The sequence below is a fragment of the Microcebus murinus genome, chromosome X (genome assembly GCF_040939455.1).
Source record: "Microcebus murinus isolate Inina chromosome X, M.murinus_Inina_mat1.0, whole genome shotgun sequence".
In the NCBI taxonomy this organism is placed as follows: domain Eukaryota; kingdom Metazoa; phylum Chordata; class Mammalia; order Primates; family Cheirogaleidae; genus Microcebus; species Microcebus murinus.
The window spans coordinates 94249967-94271830 of record NC_134136.1 but is presented as its reverse complement, the minus strand read 5'-3'; the positions used below and the strand labels follow the sequence as shown (position 1 = coordinate 94271830).

Sequence of the window (21864 nt, the reverse complement as noted above, 5' to 3'; positions counted from 1 at the left end):
TGAGTTCTAAATAGATTCTAATTATCAGCCCCTTATCAGATGTATAGCTTGCAAAATTTTTCTCCCATTCTGCAAACTAGTTCAACCTCTGTGGAAAGCAATATGGAAATACCTTAAAGTGATACAAGTAGATCTACCATTTAATCAAGCAATCCCACTACTGGGCATCTATCCCAAAGATCAAATGACAGTCTACAAAAAAGATACCTGCACTCGAATGTTTATAGCAGCACAATTCACAATTGCAAAGTTGTGGAAACAACCCAAGTGGCCATCAATCCATGAGTGGATTAATAAAATGTGGTATATGTATACCACGGAGTACTATTCAGCTATAAGAAACAATGGTGATCTAGCACCTCTTGTATTTTCCTAGAGAGAGCTGGAACCCATACTACTAAGTGAAGTATCCCAAGAATGGAAAAACAAGCACCACATGTACTCACCAGCAAATTGGTATTAATGGATCAACACCTAAGTGGACATAAAGGAATAACATTTATTGGGCGTCTGGCAGGTGGGAAGGGGAGGCGGGGATGGGTTTATACAAACACAATGAGTGAGATGTGCACTGTGTGGGGCAGGGGTCCTCAAACTTTTTAAACAGGGGGCCAATTCACTGTCCCTCAGACTGTTGGAGGGCTGGATTACAGTTTAAAAAAAACTATGAACAAATTCCTATGCACACTGCACATATCTTATTTTGAAGTAAAACTACAAATAGGCAAAAACACCTGCATGTGGCCCTCGGGCCGTAGTTTGAAGACGCCTGGTCTGGGGGATGGTCACGGTTGAAGCTCTGACTCAAGGAGAGGGGGAGAGCATGGGCAATATATGTAACCTTAACATTTGTACCCCCATAATATGCTGAAATAAAAAATAAAATTAAATTAAAAAAATAAGAAGAAACTGTTGTTTTAGTGGTTGCTTATGGGGTGCCCTGGGGCAGAACCAGAGTCATTCTAGGTTGCTGGTTACCACAGAGCTGAAACCCTTTGGAAATGTCTTTCATAGGGTCATTTGCAATCTTTCAGGGTTTGCCTGGCCCCTAAGTGGACCAGGTGTGGTCGTGAGGTCACTGATATCATTGTTAGTATAACAACATTCTGCCTTTTTCATCCGTTTTTGTTTTGTTCTGAGAAGAAAGGCAATTCAGACAGAGCGTTAGTAGACTGAATATTTAGGCAAAGGAGGATAGAGATGAGCAGTAGGAATTACATCAGTTTTACTGTCTTTGGTGTGGGGGATATCTTGCATTTCTAGCTTTTCATTAGCTCTTCACAATGAATCTTTTAAAAAGGCTATTTTGGAATCCTGGGCAGGTAACCAAGCAAAAAAGTCACCATATTCTAAGTAGGCAGGGGAGGATAGAAAGAAAGACAAAGAACTCAGAAGCCTCTACATGCCAATCAAAAATATGTATCCCATTTAGACTTTAACCCTATAGCTGTGGTCTTCTAATTTAGTTCTAACAATAAAAACAAGCTTGGGAAGTTCAAACAGTCCTCATTAAGGCCACTGGAGCTCCAAATTGTCCTTGGCGTAATTTGCTCACTGCTTTAAAAATGTGCGTGATATTTGAACACATAGCTGCTGAAGTCCCTGAAAGCAGACTATCTTCACATGCCTTAGAATTTAGGAGTCCCATTATGTTTCTCATTAATCTTTCTAGAGCAAAATCCAGAGATATTCCCAAAGGCAGCCACAAGAAAGGAAGGTTTAGACATAACAGTTGTTATACTAGTCACAAATATGGGGTGCAACCTCCATTTCTGTTCAGCCATATTCCCAGCAATTCCCAACCAGCCTTTTGGTTGGTTGACCAAAGTTCTCAGGACACAAAAACAATAGCTGTCCATGGGAGGGAAAGGATCACTAATGAAGGGTACCCTAAAACCAAGAGTACTCAGATTTTTAAAAATTAAGGATCCCATTTTTATGTTGGATCTTAGATCTCTCAGAGCCAAGACAGCTTTAGCTCTGAAATCTGCTTAACCAATCAGCGAATGATTTTCCTTACCTCAGCAAGAAAGAAGAGAAGAAATGAAGAGGATAGATAGGCCGGGCGAGGTGGCTCACGCCTGTAATCCTAGCACTCTGGGAGGCTGTGGCGGGTGGATCACTCAAGGTCAGGAGTTCAAAACCAGCCTGAGCAAGAGTGAGATCCCGTCTCTACTAAAAATAGAAAAAAATTAATTGACCAACTAAAAACATATAGAAAAAATTAGCTGGGTATGGTGGCGTGTGCCTATAGTCCCAGCTACTCAGGAGGCTGAGGCAGAAGGATCGCTTGAGCCCAGGAGTTTGAGGTTGCTGTGAGCTAGGCTGATGCCACGGCACTCTAGCCCAGGCAACAGAGTGAGACTCTGTCTCAAAAAAAATAAAATAAAAGAGGATAGATAGTTGTGAATTCCAAAAGCCAGACTTCACCCTTGCAGTAATAACCACTTATAGCAACCACTGTCAGTTACCTTTAAAACTGCAGCCCTTGCCGATGACTCATTAGTCACTGCAAACCCAAAAGCCACGTGGCCCCTCATGATACAAACTAACCCTTGGCATTTGTCTTAGTCTGTTTTGTGGTGCTATAACAGAGTACTTGAGACTGGGTGATTTATACAGAATGTAGGTTTATTTAGCTCATGGTTCTGGAGGCTGGGAAGTCCAACACTGGGCAGCTGCATCTAGTAAGGGCCTCATGCTGCTATATAGCATGGTGAAAAGGTAGAAAGAAGGGGATAGAGGGCACTTGCACTCAAGAGAAAGGCAGGCAAACTCCCTCAATAGCTAATTCATTCCTGTGAGAAAGGTATTAATCCCTCTTAACTACATAATCACATTTTTTTGTTTTGTTTTGTTTTGTTTTGAGACAGAGTCTCACTTTTGTTGCCCTGGCTAGAGTGAGTGCCATGGCATCAGCTTAGCTCACAGCAACCTCAATCTCCTGGGCTCAAGGGATCCTCCTGCCTCAGCCTCCCAAGTAGCTGGGACTACAGGCATGCACCACCATGCCCGGCTAATTTTTTGTATATATATTTTTGGTTGGTCAATTAATTTCTTTCTATTTTTAGTAGAGATGGGGTCTCGCTCAGGCTGGTTTCGAACTCCCGACCTCGAGCAATCCACCTGCCTCAGCCTCCCAGAGTGCTAGGATTACAGGCGTGAGCCACCGCGCCCGGCCCGTAATCATGTTTTAAAGACCCTACCTCCCAACATGGTCATAATGGCAATCAAATTTCAACATGAGTTTCATAGGGGATAAACCATATTTAAACCATAGCAATACTGCAAGGTCAAATACTCTCACACAGCAAGGTCAAATACTCTCACACTTTTAACTTAGGAAGCCAAAAAGTTTGGGGGTGCTCAATGAAAAAGAAGCAGAGTCTGGCCCAAGAGGAACTTACAACACTCAGGGCTCCATGAGGAAGACAGAGAACCTCAAAGGAGTCAGAAGCACTTCTGCATTCCTCAAGGGGTCTCGGGAATTACCAGCAATCTCCTTAGGGTCCCTTTGTTGGTTGGCAGACCTGTCAAAAGGCAAATTTTAGTTTAAATATATTAGTTGGCTGTATTTGTGATTCTAGAATCGGGCAACACTTCATTCCATACAAATAGAGTAAGTGTTCCAATGAGCTGAGCAGAGGATGTTGGTTTTATACACAGAGAAAAGCTGAAGAAAACAGAAACAAAGAACAAAAGCAGATTGGTCATTTCAAAGTTACTTTCCTTGTAAGGCGGAAACAAGGAAACAGAACAATAGAGAAATAATTGATTGGTTAACATCAGGTTACTTTTTCTCCTAAGGATTAAAGTACAGGGAACTTCATTATCATGCCAATTGAAACTGGCCTGTTTGAGAAATTAGGCTGTTATCTTGCTCTCCTGATTTCTCAGAAAATCAGATAACAACTCAGTTTCAGTTTGGTGATATGGAACCTCAGCATGAGTGACTTCATTTTGAATTTTAGTCGGGTCTATTGGGGCCTAGTACAGGAGCTTAGTGCAAAACAATGGCTTCCTATAATTTTCATAATCAGGGCCCCATCTTACCAATGAGGGTGTCAAACCAGATTAATTGTAGGGCTCAATCCACATACATTCACTTTGTATCTCCAACACACATGAAAAAGTATGTTTTTTTTTAAACAATACATTCCCATAGCTTCCCCCAAGTATCTAACATGGCCCTTGTCCCTGAAGGGTGGTTTCTCCAACTGAGGATCACTGGTTTATAAAATCTGCCAAGAAGATTACAGTTTAAAAATGAATGCGTTTTATTCCATTAATAATTTGGTATTCCTCCACCCATCCCTCAGTCACTCACAGATGTTGCACTTAATAGTTTTCTCTGATGCTCTCTTGGTTCCTCCTTTTAGTGTGTTTTCAAACAGCTCTGGTCTCCTTGTTAGGTGGCATCCTAGAGACCAACACTACCCTCAAGCCCAGTTTGTCAGTGGTAATGTGTGGGTCCTAATTCTGGAGCCAAGTCCTATCAGTTGACATTTAACCTAGTCTTATGAATAACAGCTTGCTATGAACTTCCAAAACCCATACCATGCATTTGCTTGTGGTGTGGACTAAGGTCTACTTTTCTCTGCTACTGATTATGAATTTCAAGAGTATTGGAAAGGATTGTGTCTGTGATTTGGGCCTAGCTGTTACAACTGTCCTTTGTCTTCAGGAAGGTGTTGGTCTGATTTCATTATCTCATATTTATGCACTACATAGAAAGCCTTTAAGAACTCATTAAAGTCGATGCTGCCATCTTTGTTCAAGTCCATCGTTTTGACGAGCTCATCAACTTGGGAATCATCAATAGGAACACTGTAGTGAGAACTAAACAGTTTCCATGTGGCACAAAATTCTTCCCTGGAGATCAATCCTAAAAGAATATAGGAGAAGGTTGTGAGTGTTCATTTTAAGACCCACCTAAGGCAGGGGTGGTGAAGTCATACTGATTAAATAGTCCCAATGAGAAGCTAGTAAACATGCCTGACCATCAAGATACTGAAGGAAATGGAAGAGTAAGGTCATAAATGTAAGAAACAATACATCACTTTCAACTACCAAGTAATCCTGAAATTATGCTAAAGCCAGAATGAATAAACAGTGAAGAAAGGGGGAGAAGACTGAGAACTGTGGAACTAAATGTGGTATAAAAATTACAAGATCTAAAATCGAAGGGACATGGAGGGAGGGCAAAGAGGAGAGCAACAGCAAAGCAGAAGGAGAAGACACCTTAGGAGTCAATAAGACAATGGCAAACAATGGCACTGCCTTTCTTAAAGGAAACAATTTACTTTTGTGTGTTGATTATTGATTTTTTGATGTTTAAAGATCTCTGTAGTAGGGGATTATTTGATTATTTTGTTTTAAGTTTGAAAATAAGTAATTGTGCATCAAGGTTAAGTAGAAAATAAGTTTTCATAACCCTCAGTCCAAAAAAACAGAATAAGAACTCTAGGAATGATTTTTATTGCCAGGAGTAGCTAAGATATTAAAAAAGAAAGTGAATTATCTTTTCATCTGTGCTGGTGATTTATAAAAGGAGCCAGTCTAGTTTGACCAATGACTACATCAGCATCTGTAGGACCCTATGTTCTTAAACACAGAATTTATGGCCAAACTAAAATGATAATAGTATTAAACATGAATTTATTTTTTTCCCCTCGAGTTTCACCAAGTTTGGATAAAAACAGAGTTCTGATTTCAGAGAAACAGACTAGCTGTTGCTTTCTACTACTACCGAACTACTAATCAAAATTCATTTACCTGAGTGGTCAGCGTCGATGACATTAAAAAGGATTTCCAAGTCAGATCGGTATCTATATAGAGTTTCAATTATAGTAGATTGAGCCTAAAATAAAGGTTTTCTAAATGTTAAAACATATAGAATTAATGACACAGATCAATTTTAGCAACTAAAACATCATCACCAATTCAAATTATCTTACTTAGATATAAATACGAGACGGCAATCCTTCCCTTCACAGCCCAACCCTCTTCAATTAGAGAAAAGACCTTGCTCTTGTGTTCTAAGGCTTCTGCAGTCTGTGTTCTCAGAGGACAGGGCCAATGTGAGTAAGGCAGCAGTAAGTAACAACAGCCACCATTTACAGAGAGCTTTATGTGGATTATTTCATTTAGTCCTCTACAGCTACCCTAAGGAATAGGAATGGAACTATTGTTGTGTCCATTTTACAGATTAGAAAACAGAGATAAAAGAACTTCCCCAAGGGTCACATGGCTGGTAAGGTGGGATTTAAATCTCTGATGCCAAAAGCTCTGATCTTAGTCACCATGGTAAACTGCCTCTGAAGTAAAGTCAAAAGCCTCCTTCCTGGGGATATTTTAGTCTCCAACCTGCACTTTACTTCCCTTCTTGCTGCTCTTAACTTCTCATTTTCCCTGCAAAGGATCTCCCAAATCCTAGCTCCAATTAGCTCGCTTTCAGCTCAATGTGATAACTGCTAATGAGTTGTTAACTAATAAGTACTGGGATCTGATAACTCTCCCCAGGGTATTTACATTTAATTAATAAGGGATCCTACATTTTAAAAATCTTTAGGGCATATTTTGGGTCATGTCAGCAAGTCTGTACACTCACAGTTTAACAAGGACTATGTTAAAAATTCTAAATGGTATGTTGTATGAAAGAATGGATGGCACGTCTGCTTTTCTGCTGGACAGCACTTAAAAAAATATCCCGTATTTGCTGTGCATTCCCTTGCTGAAGCTTTTTGTTTTTCTCTTTTTGCTTCTCCTGAGAACATGGAAATTTCTGGAACAGATCACAATGTACCTTGGAGATTCCCCTCCTGCCTTTCCTAAGCCTGTTGCTCTCAACCATTAGATGATTTAGATGATTCCTCTCCCAACTTTTCAAAAGACTGTTATCTTATAGGTTGTCCGAAGGCTGTTTCGGCCCAGCCAGGTTTTAGCTGGGGCTGTGTTTCACTTGCCTCTTTCACAGGTTTTTCAATGCGGATATCCTGGAAGCTGGACATGTAGCTGACATTTCCATCTTTGTCGGTGTTTACAAGAAAGGAACTCAGGCTTCTCCATGGTAAGTTTAGCCCCAAAACACTCTCCATGCAAAAAGCCCACCGGCCCAGAGAAAGTTTTCCTGACAATAACAACAAAGCCCATATAATTTATTTACAATTTGATTTGAAAAAAACACAACCTCCTTAACAGAGCCAGTGGGCAGCCTGGGGTTTCCAGGCCTGGGGGCTTGCTGTTTTCGTTTGTGATTTGTCCAACCAGGTTCCTTAGACCTGAGGCAGGACTAACCAAAGAAAGTCTTTAATGTTCCACATATCTGACCCGATTGTCACCGGTAGGAGATCAGACTTTGGGTATTAGATTTTTTTCCTTTTTCTGATTAACAAAGTAAGGTATGCTTATTACAGAAGATTTGAAAATGTAAAAGAATACAAAGGATGAAAGATTTTACTTTTTAAAAAATATTTTGGTATATTACTCGCCTGTCATTTTCCCAGCTAATATCCTTTTTCCTCCAATATTATATGCAATTTTTCAAAATACAGACATCTTTATTTTTTCTGATTAAAGATATGCTCACTTTAAATGATTTTGAATAAACAGAAAAAAGTTACTATTCTTGGCCTATGTATATAAACATATATATGCATAAATGTAAATATTTTCTCTTTCTTAAAACCAAATATACATTATACTCTAGCATATGTTTTATATACATGTATTGCATATGGCAAAACACACACACACACACAAACATTTACTCTAACCTGTGTTTTTATTCGCCATAAATCATGGATATCCATCTATGTTAATAAACATAGATCTACATCATCATTTTAATGGCTGTGAAACTATTCCATTATTTCCTTAGGATCATTCCTAGAAGTGGAATTGCAAGATCAAAGGGTATGCAGATTTTTAAGGGTTTTGAGCAAGCAGTGGGGAACCTGCAGCCTTCTGATTTCAAGATTGTTCTTTTTTAAGTAGTAAAGGAGGCAAGAAAAGCTTCATTTTTCTCCACAGCACCCCTTTTAATAAAATGATTTGTTCTGTAAAATTTGGATTCAGTCAAAAGGTTGCAGTCAAGGATCCAGAAGGCCACATGTGGCCCCAAGGCAGGTTCCCCACCCCTTCCACATCATTATTTTTTGTAATTGGCATTTTACACATACAGGAAAAGTTCACAAAACAAATACAGAGCTTAATGAATTATGACACGGAGAACTCTTGTGTAACCACCACCAAGGTCAAGAAAGAGAATGTTCCCAACATCCAAAAGGGCCCCTTGTGATTCCTTGCAATTACTATCACCTTCTGAAGTCTGAAATAAAGTTTTATAGGGCAAAAGTAACTTATCAGCAGGACTGGTTCCTTCTGGAGGCTCTGAGGGGAGGATCTGCTTCCTTGCCTTTTCCAGCTTTTAGTGGTCATTTGCATTCCTTGGCTCGTGGCCTCTTCTTCTACCTTCAAAGTACGTCATTTCAATATCTGTTTCCATCATTATATCACCTTCTCCTCTGACTCTGTCTCTTCCTATGTCCCTCTTATAAGGACCATTGTGACATCAGGTCCACTTGGCTAATACTGGATAATCTCCCCAGGTAAAGATCCTTAAATTAATCACAGACTCTTGAATTAATCAGAGACTCTTTGCCACATAAGGTAACATTCACAGATTCTGGGAATCAGGATGTGGACGTAGTAGGGAGCAGAAGATTATTCAGCCTGCCACAACATCCTCCTCTCATTCCCAATCTTAGAAAGAAAGCTTTTAACATTTCTCCATTAAATATGTTATTTGCTATAAGCTCTGGTAGATATCCTTTATGAGATTAAGGAAGTTCAGTACTTAGTTTTCTAAATGCTTTTTAAAACCATGAAACCAAGGTGAAATACATCAATTTTATTTATTTTGATAGAATAATTATATGACTTCTTTAATTGTGTTAAAGTGGTGAATTAATTTTCAAATGTTAAAAACAATCTAGAATTCCTAGCATAAACCAAATTTGGTTGTGATATACTAATATATTTATCTTTTGCTAATATTTCACTTAGGATTTTTTTTCCATCTAAATTTATGAATGAGGTTAGTCTTTAATTTTCCTTTTCCATAATGTTCTTTTTAGATTTTGATATCAGGGTTATGCTGACCTACTAAAATAATCTAGGATGCATTCTCTTTGTTTCTATTCTCTGGAATAGTTTGTGTAAGATTGGTCTTATTTATTTGTCAAATATATATTGTAATGGCTAATAAAGCTGAACATAAACAATAAACAATAATAAATAAGTCTGAACACAGATTTTTTTGTGAAAAGTTTCAAAATTTCATATCTAATTTCTTTAATAGTTATAACAGTGTTCAGTTTTTCTATTTGTTTTTGTGTCTTTTTTGCAAGGGTGTATGTGTACACATATATATTTTAGGAATTTGTCCATTTTATCTAGCCTTTTGTGCTTGCTTGTTACTCTATGCTTCCACATGTGGTTTTCAATCAACTTTCATGGGTAGTGGAGATACAGCCAGGAGATTTACTTTCATCTTCATCCTCTAGAATCTAGCTGTTTATTAACAGGAAAAGCCTCCAGAGTGTCTAGTCTAACAAATTACCAGAATAGAAGTCTAATTCAGAGTTATTGTTGGTTTTTTAAGTTGAAAGAAGCTTGCTTAAAAGAAAAAATATGCCTTTTATTGAGCAAATAACGGATTATATTTTATTTTTATCTCTATCATTCCTTTCTAGCAAAAATGGAGAATTGAAACCCTAAGGAATCACAAAAAAAAAAAAAAAAAACAAAGAAAGAAAACTGATCTGTATGTAACCTGCTATGTTAAGAAATGGTAGATGTTACATACTTTTATTACCTGATTTTCTGTCTTGAAGTTGAAAAGCATGAATGAGGTCAGTTTTTCGTGAAATTATTTTTTCTTTTAACATCCTGATGGCACTGATTTCTATAATATTAACCCTATATTAAAAAAAACATTAGGTGAAAATTACACAAATCATCTTGTTCTGTTTCATTTTAATGTATGTTATCATTTACCAGTTTTCACTTTAAATGAATTACTTAAATTCTCACATACCATGTTACCAGAGAGTAAATGAATGTATAAGGATACATATATATGTGTGCATGTGAGCATTTTGTGAAGTTTTAAAAGGATTATAAATCGTGTTTTCTTTTGAATGTCAAGATTCACATGAACAAATACTTGAAAAGAAGGAAAGTAAAGAAGGACTTGCCAAACCAGATTCTGAAATTTACCATTAAGTTATTAAAATATAACAATAGGTATTAACACAAGAGAAGATAGATAATGAGTAGAACATAATAGAAATTTCATAAGTATATCCAATGGAAACAATATATATGACATATTGGAAATATATATGACATATATGGAAACAATATATATGACAACAGAAGGTATTATAATTTGGTAGAAAAGGACAATTTTTAAAAATAGTACTACCATAGCTAACCATCTGGATGTAAACCTCTATTTCAGACCATTTACAAAAACAAATGTTTGAAATAAAGGAGGAACAGAGGAACAAAATGGTCATGATTGCTCCATGCTTCTACACGTGGTTTCAAATCACCTTTCATGGGTAGTAGAGATGCAGTCAGGCGATTTACTTTAAATGGTAGATATAAATCCAAGCATATCAACAATAACATCATATGCAAATGGATTAAATAATCAAATCAAAAGGCAGAGATTGTGAGACTGGATAAAAACAAAACACAAGATCCAATTGTAGGCTGGGCGTGGTGGCTCATGCCTGTAATCCTAGCACTCTGGGAGGCCGAGGCGGGTGGATTGCTCGAGGTCAGGAGTTCGAAACCAGCCTGAGCAAGAGCGAGACCCCGTCTCTACTATAAATAGAAAGAAATTAATTGGCCAACTAATACATATAGAAAAAATTAGCCAGGCATGGTGGCGGATGCTTGTAGTCCCAGCTACTCGGGAGGCTGAGGCAGCAGGATCGCTTGAGCCCAGGAGTTTGAGGTTGCTGTGAGTTAGGCTGCCACCATGGCACTCACTCTAGCCTGGGCAACAAAGTGAGATTCTGTCTCAAAAAAAAAAAAAAAAAATCCAATTGTATGTTGTCTACAGGAGACAGACTTTAGTTTTAAAGATATTAAGAGTTTAAAGGGCAAGGGACAAAAAAAAATACCATGCAAACAGCAACCATGAGAACTAGAGTGGTCATACTAATAGTAGACAAAATGGACTTTAAGATAAAAAGAGATAAAGAAGGACATTTTATAATGATAAAACAGCTAGTTAACCAAGAAAATAAAGCAATCATAAACATATATGAATCTCACAACAGAGCCCAAAGCTATATGTGAAGTAAGAACTGACAGAATTGAAGACAGACATAGACAATTCAACAATAGTTGGGACTTCAACACTCTACTTTCACTAATGGATAGAACAACTAGGTGGAAAATCAACAAGGACATAGAATACTTAAACAGTATCTAAACCAAGTAGATCTAAAACATATGTATAAAAAACTCTCCCTAACAACAGAATTACATTGTTCTAAAGCACATGTGGAACATTGTCCATAGTAGACCTTATGCTAAGCCATAATATAAGTATTAATGGATTTAAAAGGATTAAAATCATACAAGTATCTTTTCTGACCACAAAATAAATACATTAAATATTAATAATGGAAAATAATTCAGGAAATTCACAGATGTGAGGAAATTAACAGAATCTTAAATAATCAACAGGTCAAAGAAGAAATAAAAGAGATTAGAAAATACTTTAAGATGAATGAAAATGGAAAGATAACATATTAAAACATATGGCATCATCGCGTAGCCTAAGACAGGCTCTTCACCAACTTATACAAATCTCCCTCATATTAATAAAGAGGGGGGGAGATGTTAGGAACCGAGGCCTTTGAGGGTCTTAACCCATAAATACCCTGAGCTGTCAGAAGGTGCTTAATGGCCGTTCTGAGAAAGATCGCAAGATATTCCAGGCTTGGCGCCAGAGGTTGTTTGTGACTAATAAACACTTCAGGCTTGGCGCCAGAGGCTATCTGTGATTGATAAACCCTAGGAAGTTTGTAATTGATTGACCCTAAACTGTTCTTGACTGATCAACCCTAACCCCCCGCTGCCCCTCCCTACTTGTTTCTGTATGCTTATAAAACCAACGAAAAACCTAGTAAAGCAGACCTTGACAACCAAAAAAAAAAAAAAAAAAAAAAAATATGGCATGCAACTAATGCAATGCTTAGAGGAAAATTTATAGCTATAGATGCTTATATTATAAAGGAAGGAAGATCTCAAATCGATAACATAATCTTCCATTTTAAGAAAACTACGAAAAGAGACTACACCCAACACAAACAGAAAAAAAAGAAAATAATAAAGAATAGAGCAGAAAGAAATGAAATAGAGAATAGAAAATAATAGAGAAAATCAGTAAAACCCAAAATTGATTCTTTGAAAAAAACCAACAAAATTAACATATCTTTAGACCCTCCAAGAAAAAAAAGAAGACTCAAATTTGTAAAATCAAGAATGAAAGAGGGGACATCACTACTAACCTTACAGAAGTAAAAAAAAAAGATTACATGGGAACACTATAAACAATTGTACACCAATGAATTAGATAACCCACATGAAAAGGACAAATTGCTAGAATGACACGAACTACCAAAACTGACTAGGAAGAAATAGAAAAACTGAACATGCTTGTAACAGGTAAAAAGATTAAATAAGTAATTGAACAACTCACAAAAAAAGCCCAGAGCCAGATAGATGGCTTCACTGGTGAATTCCACCAAACATTTGAAGAAGCACTAATACCAATCATTCACAAACTCTTCCAAAAAACAGAAGAGGTGGTTGACATTAGAATCTAGTATTACCCTGATTCAAAAACCAGACAAGGATCATAAGAAAACTACAGACCAGTATCTCTTATGAATATAGATGCAAAGTCTCAACAAAATACTGGCAAACAGCATTCAGCAACATATAAAAAGGATTATACACCATGAGCAAATAGGTTTTAGTCTAAGAATACAAGGTTTGCCAAATATCTGAAATCAACCAATAAAATACACCATATTAACACAGGACAAAAATCACATGATCATCTCAATAGATACAGAAAAAAACGTATTTGACAAAATCCAATACTCTAATGATAAAAAAAAAACTCAACCAAAAGAAACTTTTAGGCATAAAAGAGAACTTCCTACACTTGATAAGGGGCATCTACAAAAAATACACAGCTAACATCATACTTAATGGTGAAAGAGTCAATGCATCTCCCTTAAGATCAGAAACAAGACAAGGATATCTGCTTTTACCAGTTTTATGCAACACTGTACTAGAGGTTCTAGCTAGGAAAATTAGGCAAGAAAAATAAATAAAAGATATTTAGATTGGAAATGAAGAATATCTCTATTAACAGATAATATGATCTAGTATACAGAAATACCAAGGAATCCACTAAAAAACTATTAGAACCAATTAAAAAGTTCATCAAGATTATACAAGATCAATAAAAATCAATTGTATTTCCACACACTAGAAATCAAGAATCCAAAAATGTAATTAAAACAATTCTACTTACTATAGCACCAAAAAGAATAAAATACTTAGAAATAAATTTAACAAAGTAAGTCAAAGACTTGTACAATGAAAGGTATGAAACATTGTTGAAAGAAATTAAAGAAGATCTAAACAAATAGAACAATATTCCATGTTCATAGACTGGAAGGCTTAATATGATTAAGATGGCAATAGCCTTCAAATTGATCTACAGATTCAATATAATCCCTATCAAAATCCTAGCTAGCATTTTGTAAGTTGACAAACTGATTCTAAAATTCATATGGAAATCCAAGGGACCCAGAATAGCCAAAACAATATTTAAAAAGAAGTACAAAATTCAACTCATATTTATCAGTTTTAAAAGTTACTAGAAAGCTACAATAATTAGGACAGTGTGGTACTCACATTATGATAGACACAGACAAATGGAATACAATTTAAAGTGTAGAAACAAATCCTTATATTATGATGAATTTATTTTTGACAACAGTGCCAAGACAATTAAATGGGGGAAGAATAGTCTTTTCAACTAATGGTGCTGAGACAACTGGAAATACACGTATAAAAAAATAAAGTTAAGCCCCTACCACATACCATACACAAAAATTAACTCAAAAAGGATCAGAGACCTAAATGTAAGAACTAAACCTATAAAACTCTTAGAAAAAAACATAGGAATAAATCCTTATGACTTTGGGTTAGGTAATGGCTTCTTAGACACAACACTAAAAGTATAAGCAACAAAAGAAAAAAAGCAGATAAATTGGATTTCCTCAAAATGAAAACCTTTTGTGCTACAAATAATACCATCCCCAAAGGGAAAAGATGTCCCACAGAATGGGAGAGAATATTTGCAAGTCAAACATCTAATAAGTGACACGTCTATAGAATATATAAAGAACTCCTACAATGCAATAATTAAAAAGTGATAATTCAATTAAAAATGGAAAAAAGACCTGAAATACATATTTCTCCAAGGAAGATATACAAATGTCTAATAAGCACATGAAAAGATGCTCAACCTCATTGATCATTAGGTAAATACAAATCAAAACCACAATGAGATTCTATCTCACATTCACTAACAGGGCTACAGATCATAACAAGGATTGTCAAAAATGTAGAACAATTGGAATCCTCATACATTGATGGTAGAAATGCAAAATTGTTCAGCCCCTTGGAAAAAAATTTTGCAAGTTTTAGAGAAATGCAAATCAAAACCACAATGAGATACCACCTAACCCCAGTAAGAATGGCCTATATAAAGAAATCCCAAAACAACAAATGCTGGTGAGGATATGGAGAGACAGGAACACTATTACACAGCTGGTGGGACTGCAAATTAGTGCAACCTTTGTGAAAAAGAATTTGGAGATATCTCAAACAGCTAGAAATAGAAATACCATTCGACCCTGCAATAGCATTGTTGGGCATCTACCCAAAAGAGCCCATAAGACATTCTATTATAAAGACATCTGCACCCGAATGTTTATGGCAGCACAATTCACTATTGCACAGTCATGGAAACAACCCAAGTGCCCGTCAATTCATGAGTGGATAATTAAAATGTGGTATATGCTCACAATGGAATATTACTCAATCCTAAGAAATGACTGTGAGCTAGCACCGTTTATGCTATCCTGGATTAAGCTTAAGCCTGTTATCCAAAGTGAGGCGACACAAGACATGGAAAATGGGCCCCACATCTACTCACCATCAAATTGGTACTGATTAATTAAAACTATGGTTTTCAAATGGTGGCAATGCTCACCAGGGATTGGGGGTGGGGACCCAATCTTAGGGATGTGGCGAGCATTTCAGAGGGGAAGGGCATAACTCTAACCCTTCTTAGGGAGAGGCAAGGATATACAATGTAACAAAAATGTCCAAAAAAAAAAAAAACAAGCAAAGGAAAGACGAAAAAAAAAACCAAAATTTTTTATCAGGTGGTGGGCAGGTGGGAGGGGGGAGGAGGAAAGGGGTGTATGCTTACATTGCGTGTGTGGTGCACACCACCCGGGGATTGGACACATGAGGGGAGGAAAGGGGGGCAGGGGCAATGTTTGTAACCCTAGCAATATTTGTACCTCCATAATATGATGAAATAAAAGGGAAAAAAAATTTGCAAGTTCCTCAAAGTGTTAAACATAGAGTTTACAACCCATATAACCCAGCAATTCCACCTAAGTATATACTCAAGAGAAGTGAAGCATGTATCCACATGAAAACTTGTCCATGAATGTTCATAACAGCATTATTCACAATGACCAAAAAGTTGGAACAACCTAAATGTTCACCAACTCATGAATGCATCAACAAAATGTGATATATTCATACAATGGAATATTATTCAACCATAAAAACGAATGAAATACTGATACGGGCTACACCATGAATGACCTTAAAAACACCGCTTGAAAGAAGCCAATCATAAAAGATCACATATTGTGTGATCCCATTTATATGCCCAGAATAGGCAAATCCATATAGACAGCAAACAGATTAGTGGATGCATGCTGCAATTAGGGGAGGTGATGGGAAGTAATTGTTAAGGAGTATGAGTTTTCTTTTTAGAATGCTAAAAATGTTCAAAAGTTAGGTAATGATGATGATTTTACAACTTCATAAATATACTAAATATTGAATTGTAAATGGGTAAACTTTATAATATATAAATCATATCTCAACAAAGCTGTTAAATTTAAGAATATATATATGTATAAAGGGAGGGGAGAAAATATTTATATAACCTTGGTGTAGGGACATTTTTTGAAACAAGGTAAAAATCCAAAAGTTATAATAAAATTATAAATTAATATGACTTCATAGAACTAAAGTAAAACCAAGACAGCAATAAGTATATGCAATATGCCTATAAAAATTCTCTATCCCTCATATGCAAAGAGCTCCTAAAAATTGATCCCAAAATGACAACCCAATATAAAATAAAAGAATGATATAGAGAATTCAAAGGGAAAATGTAATGGCCAAAAACTGTAAGATAGATTTATAACCTCAGCTGTCTAAAAATGCTAATTAAAACAATGGGATTTATCATTTTTATCCTTCAGCTTGGCAAAAATTAAAAACAGTAATATTATCTGAGACTAATGAGGATGTGGAGAAATTGGTATGCTGCTTTTCAGGTTGTCAATTGTTACAATCTTTTGAAGTAGCTATTAAATTTTAAACATAGAAATCCTTAAATTCCATATTTTAAAATCTTACATTAAAAAATAAAATTACTAAACATTACAGATATATGTATATGCATGTATGTACACACATATACACATATGCACAGAGGAATTTTTTCCAGTTTTATTCAGGTTTTATTGACAAATAAAATTTATATATTTAGAGTATACAATGTGATGATTTGATATACAAATGTATTGTGGAATGATGATGTACATATATATTGCGGAATGATTACCACAATCAAGTCAGTTAATACATGCATCATCTCATACAGTTACGTGTGTGTGGGGGGTATAGTGAGAACACTTGAAATCTACTCTTTTAGCAAATTTCAAATATACAATATAGTATTAATAACTATGGTCACCATGATGCACATTAGAGCCCCAGAACTTATTCGTCTAATAACTGAAAGATTGTACCCTTTGACCTAAGTCTCCCCATTCCCAAACCCCAGCCCCTGGAAACCACTGTTCTACTCTCTAGCTCTATGAGTTTGACTTTTTAAGATTCCACATATAAGTGAGAATCATACAGTATTTGTCTGACTTATTTCACTTAGCATAAGGCCTTCTAGGTTTATCCATATTGTCACAAATGGCAAGATTTCTTTTTTAATGGCTGAATAATATTCCATTTTGATGTAAAGTTGGCCCTTCACATCTGTGGGTTCTGCATTAGGGGATTCAACCAAACACAGATCAAAAATATTAAAAAACAAAATAGATGGTTGTATCTATACTGAACATGTATAGGCTTTTTGTTTCTTGTAACTATTCCCTAAAAAATATAGTATAACAACTATTTACATATCATTTACATTGTATTAGGCATTATAAGTAATCTAGAGACGATTTAAAGTATGTGGGAGGATGTGCACAGGTTATATGCAAATGCTATGCCATTTTATATAAGGGACTTGAGCATTTGTAGATTTTGGTACCCAAGGGGGCTCCTGGAACAATCCCCCACAGATATAGAGGGATGACTATATATATATATAGAGAGAGAGATATGTGAGATAGATATATACATATATATGACATTTTGTTTATCTATTAATCGACACTTAGTTTATTTACATATCTTGACTATTGTGAATAATGCTACAATGATCATGAGAGTGTAGCTATCTCTTCAAGATACTAATCTCATTTCCTTTGGATATATATCATGAAGTAGGATTGCTGGATCATATGGTAGTTCTATTTTTAAGTTTTTAAAGAATCTCTGTACAGTTTTCCATAATGGCTCACCAATTTACATTCCTACCAACAGTGTACAAGAGTTTCACAGCCTTGCCAACAATTATTCTCTCTTGTCTTTTTGATAATAGCCACCCTAACAGGTGTGAGGTGATATCTCATTGTGGCGTTGATTTGCATTTCTGTGATGATTAGTGATGCTGAGTACCTTTTCATTTGTATGTATGTCTTCTCAGGAAAAATGTCTATTCAAGTCCTTTGCCCATTTTTAAATTGGATTATTTATTTATTTATTTGCTATTGAGTTGTATGAGTTCCTTATATATAGGAATGTTTGTTATAGCATTGCTTCTAAATGCAAAATCCTGAAATCAATCTGGACATCTATCAACTGAAGAAGATTTAGTCAGTCACTCCATAACTATTATGGTACATGTATATTATAAAATAGTATACATGTACTAAAAAGACTGAATTAGGTCCATACATACTAACTTGGAATGATGTTTGTGATATAATCTTTACAGGGAAAAAAGTCAGTTACAGAATAGAGTGTGCAGTGTGATTCTATCTTTGTTAAAAAAAAAAGGCATATATGCTGTTTACTCTCTTTCTCTTCACACTGAGATATATGTTTGATGAGGGGATTTTTGCCTATCTTATTTATTGCTGTAGCACCTGTGCCTATAACAGTGTCTGAAACATAGTATTTGCTCAAAAGTTTTTTTATTCAATGAATAAATGATTGCTAGTCTATTTTTATAAGAGCCCTGAGAAGATGGTAGAAGGGGTCATTCTAGGCTGTTAGTTTTAGTTACCTTTGGGGGATTATTGAGAATGGGAGAAAAGATCATTAACATTTTCTTTACACTTTGTTGTTTTTTTCACTTGTTAACAATAAACATATTAGTTTTATAATGTGAAAAATCTTGAAAAGATAATGTTAAAGGGAGAAAAAGAAGAGCAGCTACGAATGCCATCACATGGAGAGAGATACTCAATTGTTTTAGTCGCATACACTTCTGGGTGGAGAAGAGGGAGCAAAGAGCAGACACAGCTGACTGTGGGGCAGAGATGGCTGTAGGTTAGGGAACTGAGTGGGTGTGGGGATCTTCTTTCCTTTACATTCAGTTACATTTGTAGGTACTGATTGTTTTATCCATCTAAAAAGATGTATGAATTGAAAGTTGCTCTTTTGGTTTCAAATATGGGTGCGTTAATACCACTTGGTGTCTGAAACTATTTCCATTTTGTTTATACCAATGAGTAACTAATAAGTGGCTGTCTTCACTTTTGAGGCTGCTCTTAGTCACTTGGGATGTTCTATTTGGTCCCCAATACCAGTGCTCAGAATTCTCCTTAGAGCATACACACCTTTGGTAAAGAGGTTTCAGGGTTGTTTCCCAAGTTGCTTGGTACCGGAAAAATCGAGGAGACATACCGGAACACAGTTTGAGGTAAGCTCCTCGATTGCTGCCTTGTTCGTAATAATTGGAAGCAGAAAATACAGTGATGACCTAATTAAAGAAAAAGAGGGACAGGTTCATGTAAAATTAGTTCTCAAAAGGTTATTCAATAAAGTCAGAAATAGCTCAATTCTTAAAAAGCAAAAATTAAAATTCATAATTCCTGCAAATTATCCAATTCTGATGTGACTTCCTATAATTCCATCAGAGGGAAACAAGTCTTTTTACTCAGTTTCCCCAGTACTACCACCTCCTAGCCACTCACCCAATATCCCCCCAGTGCATGGCCCTGCAATCCTGTATACAATTTTAGTGCTGATTCTCAGAATCCTCTTTGGTTTGGTTTTGCAAATTCTAATTTTCCAAGGGGAAAATCCCTTATTTTCTTGCATTGTGATATTTGAGCATTCAAAGTAAAACTTGTCTAATATCTCAGTCTTTTGCTTGGAGCTGAGTGATCTACAGGTGTAGGGCCTCATAAAACCATTACTTTAAAGGCAGAGAATACAGGACCATGGCCATTATCTTGGGAAAGGACCAGCCTTGGGGCTATGGTGGAATATGGCAGGACAATATTTGTCGGTGACAAGGAATCTGGCTTAGACCCAGTTCTGTCCTAATGAGCGTGTCATTTTAGACAAGCCACCACTGTTGTCTATTTTCTTTTTACAAAGAAACCCTAAATAATACGTGCCTTACTCATTTCACAGTGTTATTATGAGCCAAAAATGAATTAATAGAGTTAAGAAAAGTACTGACACAAGGAAATGCCTCACAATTTGGTATTCATTTTTATCTACCGCTGTTCACTATAGAAAAAGGGGTATCACAGGACAACTTGGGACAAGAAACCAGTTCCTCAGGCCTCACCTCTTCTAGCCTTATTAGATACTACTACTGGAGGAACACAACACACTCCATTTTAGTGGCTGCAGCTACACTGACTATAGTGAGCAACTTGCTGGAGATCACCCGCTCAGGGTGTTACAGGGAAGTGTGTCTTTTGTTTTCAGCCCTGCATAGGAAACATGCAAAAGATGAAAGAGAGCAAACTGGATTCATTGCTGCCTTTTATGTGCTCTGTGAGGAAAAGTACATTCTTTTTTTTTTTTTTTTTTGAGACAGAGTCTCACTTTGTTGCCCAGGCTAGAGTGAGTGCCGTGGCGTCAGCCTGGCTCACAGCAACCTCAATCTCCGGGGCTCAGCGATCCTACTGCCTCAGCCTCCCGAGTAGCTGGGACTACAGGCATGCGCCACCATGCCCGGCTAATTTTTTGTATATATATTTTTAGTTGGTCAATTAATTTCTTTCTATTTTTGGTAGAGACGGGGTCTCGCTCAGGCTGGTTTCGACCTCCTGACCTTGAGCAATCCGCCCGCCTCGGCCTCCCAAAGTGCTAGGATTACAGGCGTGAGCCACCGCGCCCGGCCGAAAAGTACATTCTTAACCCCACTGGCTGGGACAGTTGCCTTACAATTAGCAAAGAACAAATCCTTTATGGGTGCATACTTAGTGCCATGTGTCAGAATTTCTGTTCCTGGAATTAAGGAAGATCAGGGAAATAAACCAAATATCTCTTAAGGTGAAGGACAGTGAGGCCCCTTCAAACTACCCAGGTGAACCCTGCTTTGTCTTGTTTCTGTTTGGAACTAGGGAAGACATCTTGTCATGGGCTTCTAGGTCAGACACACACTGTGAAGAAAAGACTGTGCTTGGGGGAAGGGTGTTTAGGAGAACATTGCCAACAACATTAGCTTACCTTCCCATCATGGCTGATTTCATACCCTTCGGGCTTACATTCATGAGATCTAATGAGCATCTTCAACTGGTATTTACTAAGAATCTTGGAGGTAATATCTGGTCCAAAATAGCAGCCCCCTCCTCGACATGTGTTTGGGTAACAGCCACTTTTGCCTTTTGGATCACTCCACAGAATATCGATAACCTTAGAACAATGACCCAGATTAGGCTATAATTTATAAGTGAGAGTCTTTCTAGATTCCAACTTATTTGCCAGAAATATGAACTCAAGGTATCCCAAAGGCTACTTCTCATTTCTCCTTAAAAATTGTTTCATACTCATCTCCTCCATGAATCCCTTCCAGAATAATTTTAATGCCCATAGCCATCCTAACCCCTTTCTACTCATCCCCAATGATCAATTTAGCAATAACAATAACCAAAGTAGAAATACTTAGTAACCATGAAAAATCAGCCCTTGTCCCCCCCTTTTTTGTCTTTAAAAATCCCATTACAACTGTTTCGCAATTGTTGAATCTACAAGTTCTTTTGTCTTAAAAAGAGCTTCATTTTCACATTCAGATGAGAAAATAGCTCTCCACAATCACCACACCTTAAGAGATAAGGTAGGTCTCCC

The 21864-nt window shown here is 36.6% G+C and overlaps 2 protein-coding genes across 2 annotated transcripts in view; one reads left to right on the top strand and one right to left on the bottom strand.

Annotated features, from left to right (window-relative positions):
• RS1 (retinoschisin 1) overlaps nt 1–21864 on the top strand; it is a 284554-nt gene that overhangs the window by 134035 nt on the left and 128655 nt on the right. The gene's annotated exons all lie outside the window — the stretch shown is intronic.
• Nucleotides 4307–21864, bottom strand: part of PPEF1 (protein phosphatase with EF-hand domain 1) — a 121979-nt gene continuing 104421 nt past the window's right edge. The window contains exons 12-17 of the mRNA XM_075999172.1: nt 21247–21432; nt 19395–19537; nt 9878–9981; nt 6966–7129; nt 5776–5860; nt 4307–4885 (exon numbers count right to left, since the gene is read on the bottom strand). Coding sequence (XP_075855287.1) covers nt 4662–4885; nt 5776–5860; nt 6966–7129; nt 9878–9981; nt 19395–19537; nt 21247–21432 — 906 coding nt within the window. The 3' untranslated portion in view covers nt 4307–4661. The remainder of the gene's footprint in view (nt 4886–5775; nt 5861–6965; nt 7130–9877; nt 9982–19394; nt 19538–21246; nt 21433–21864) is intronic.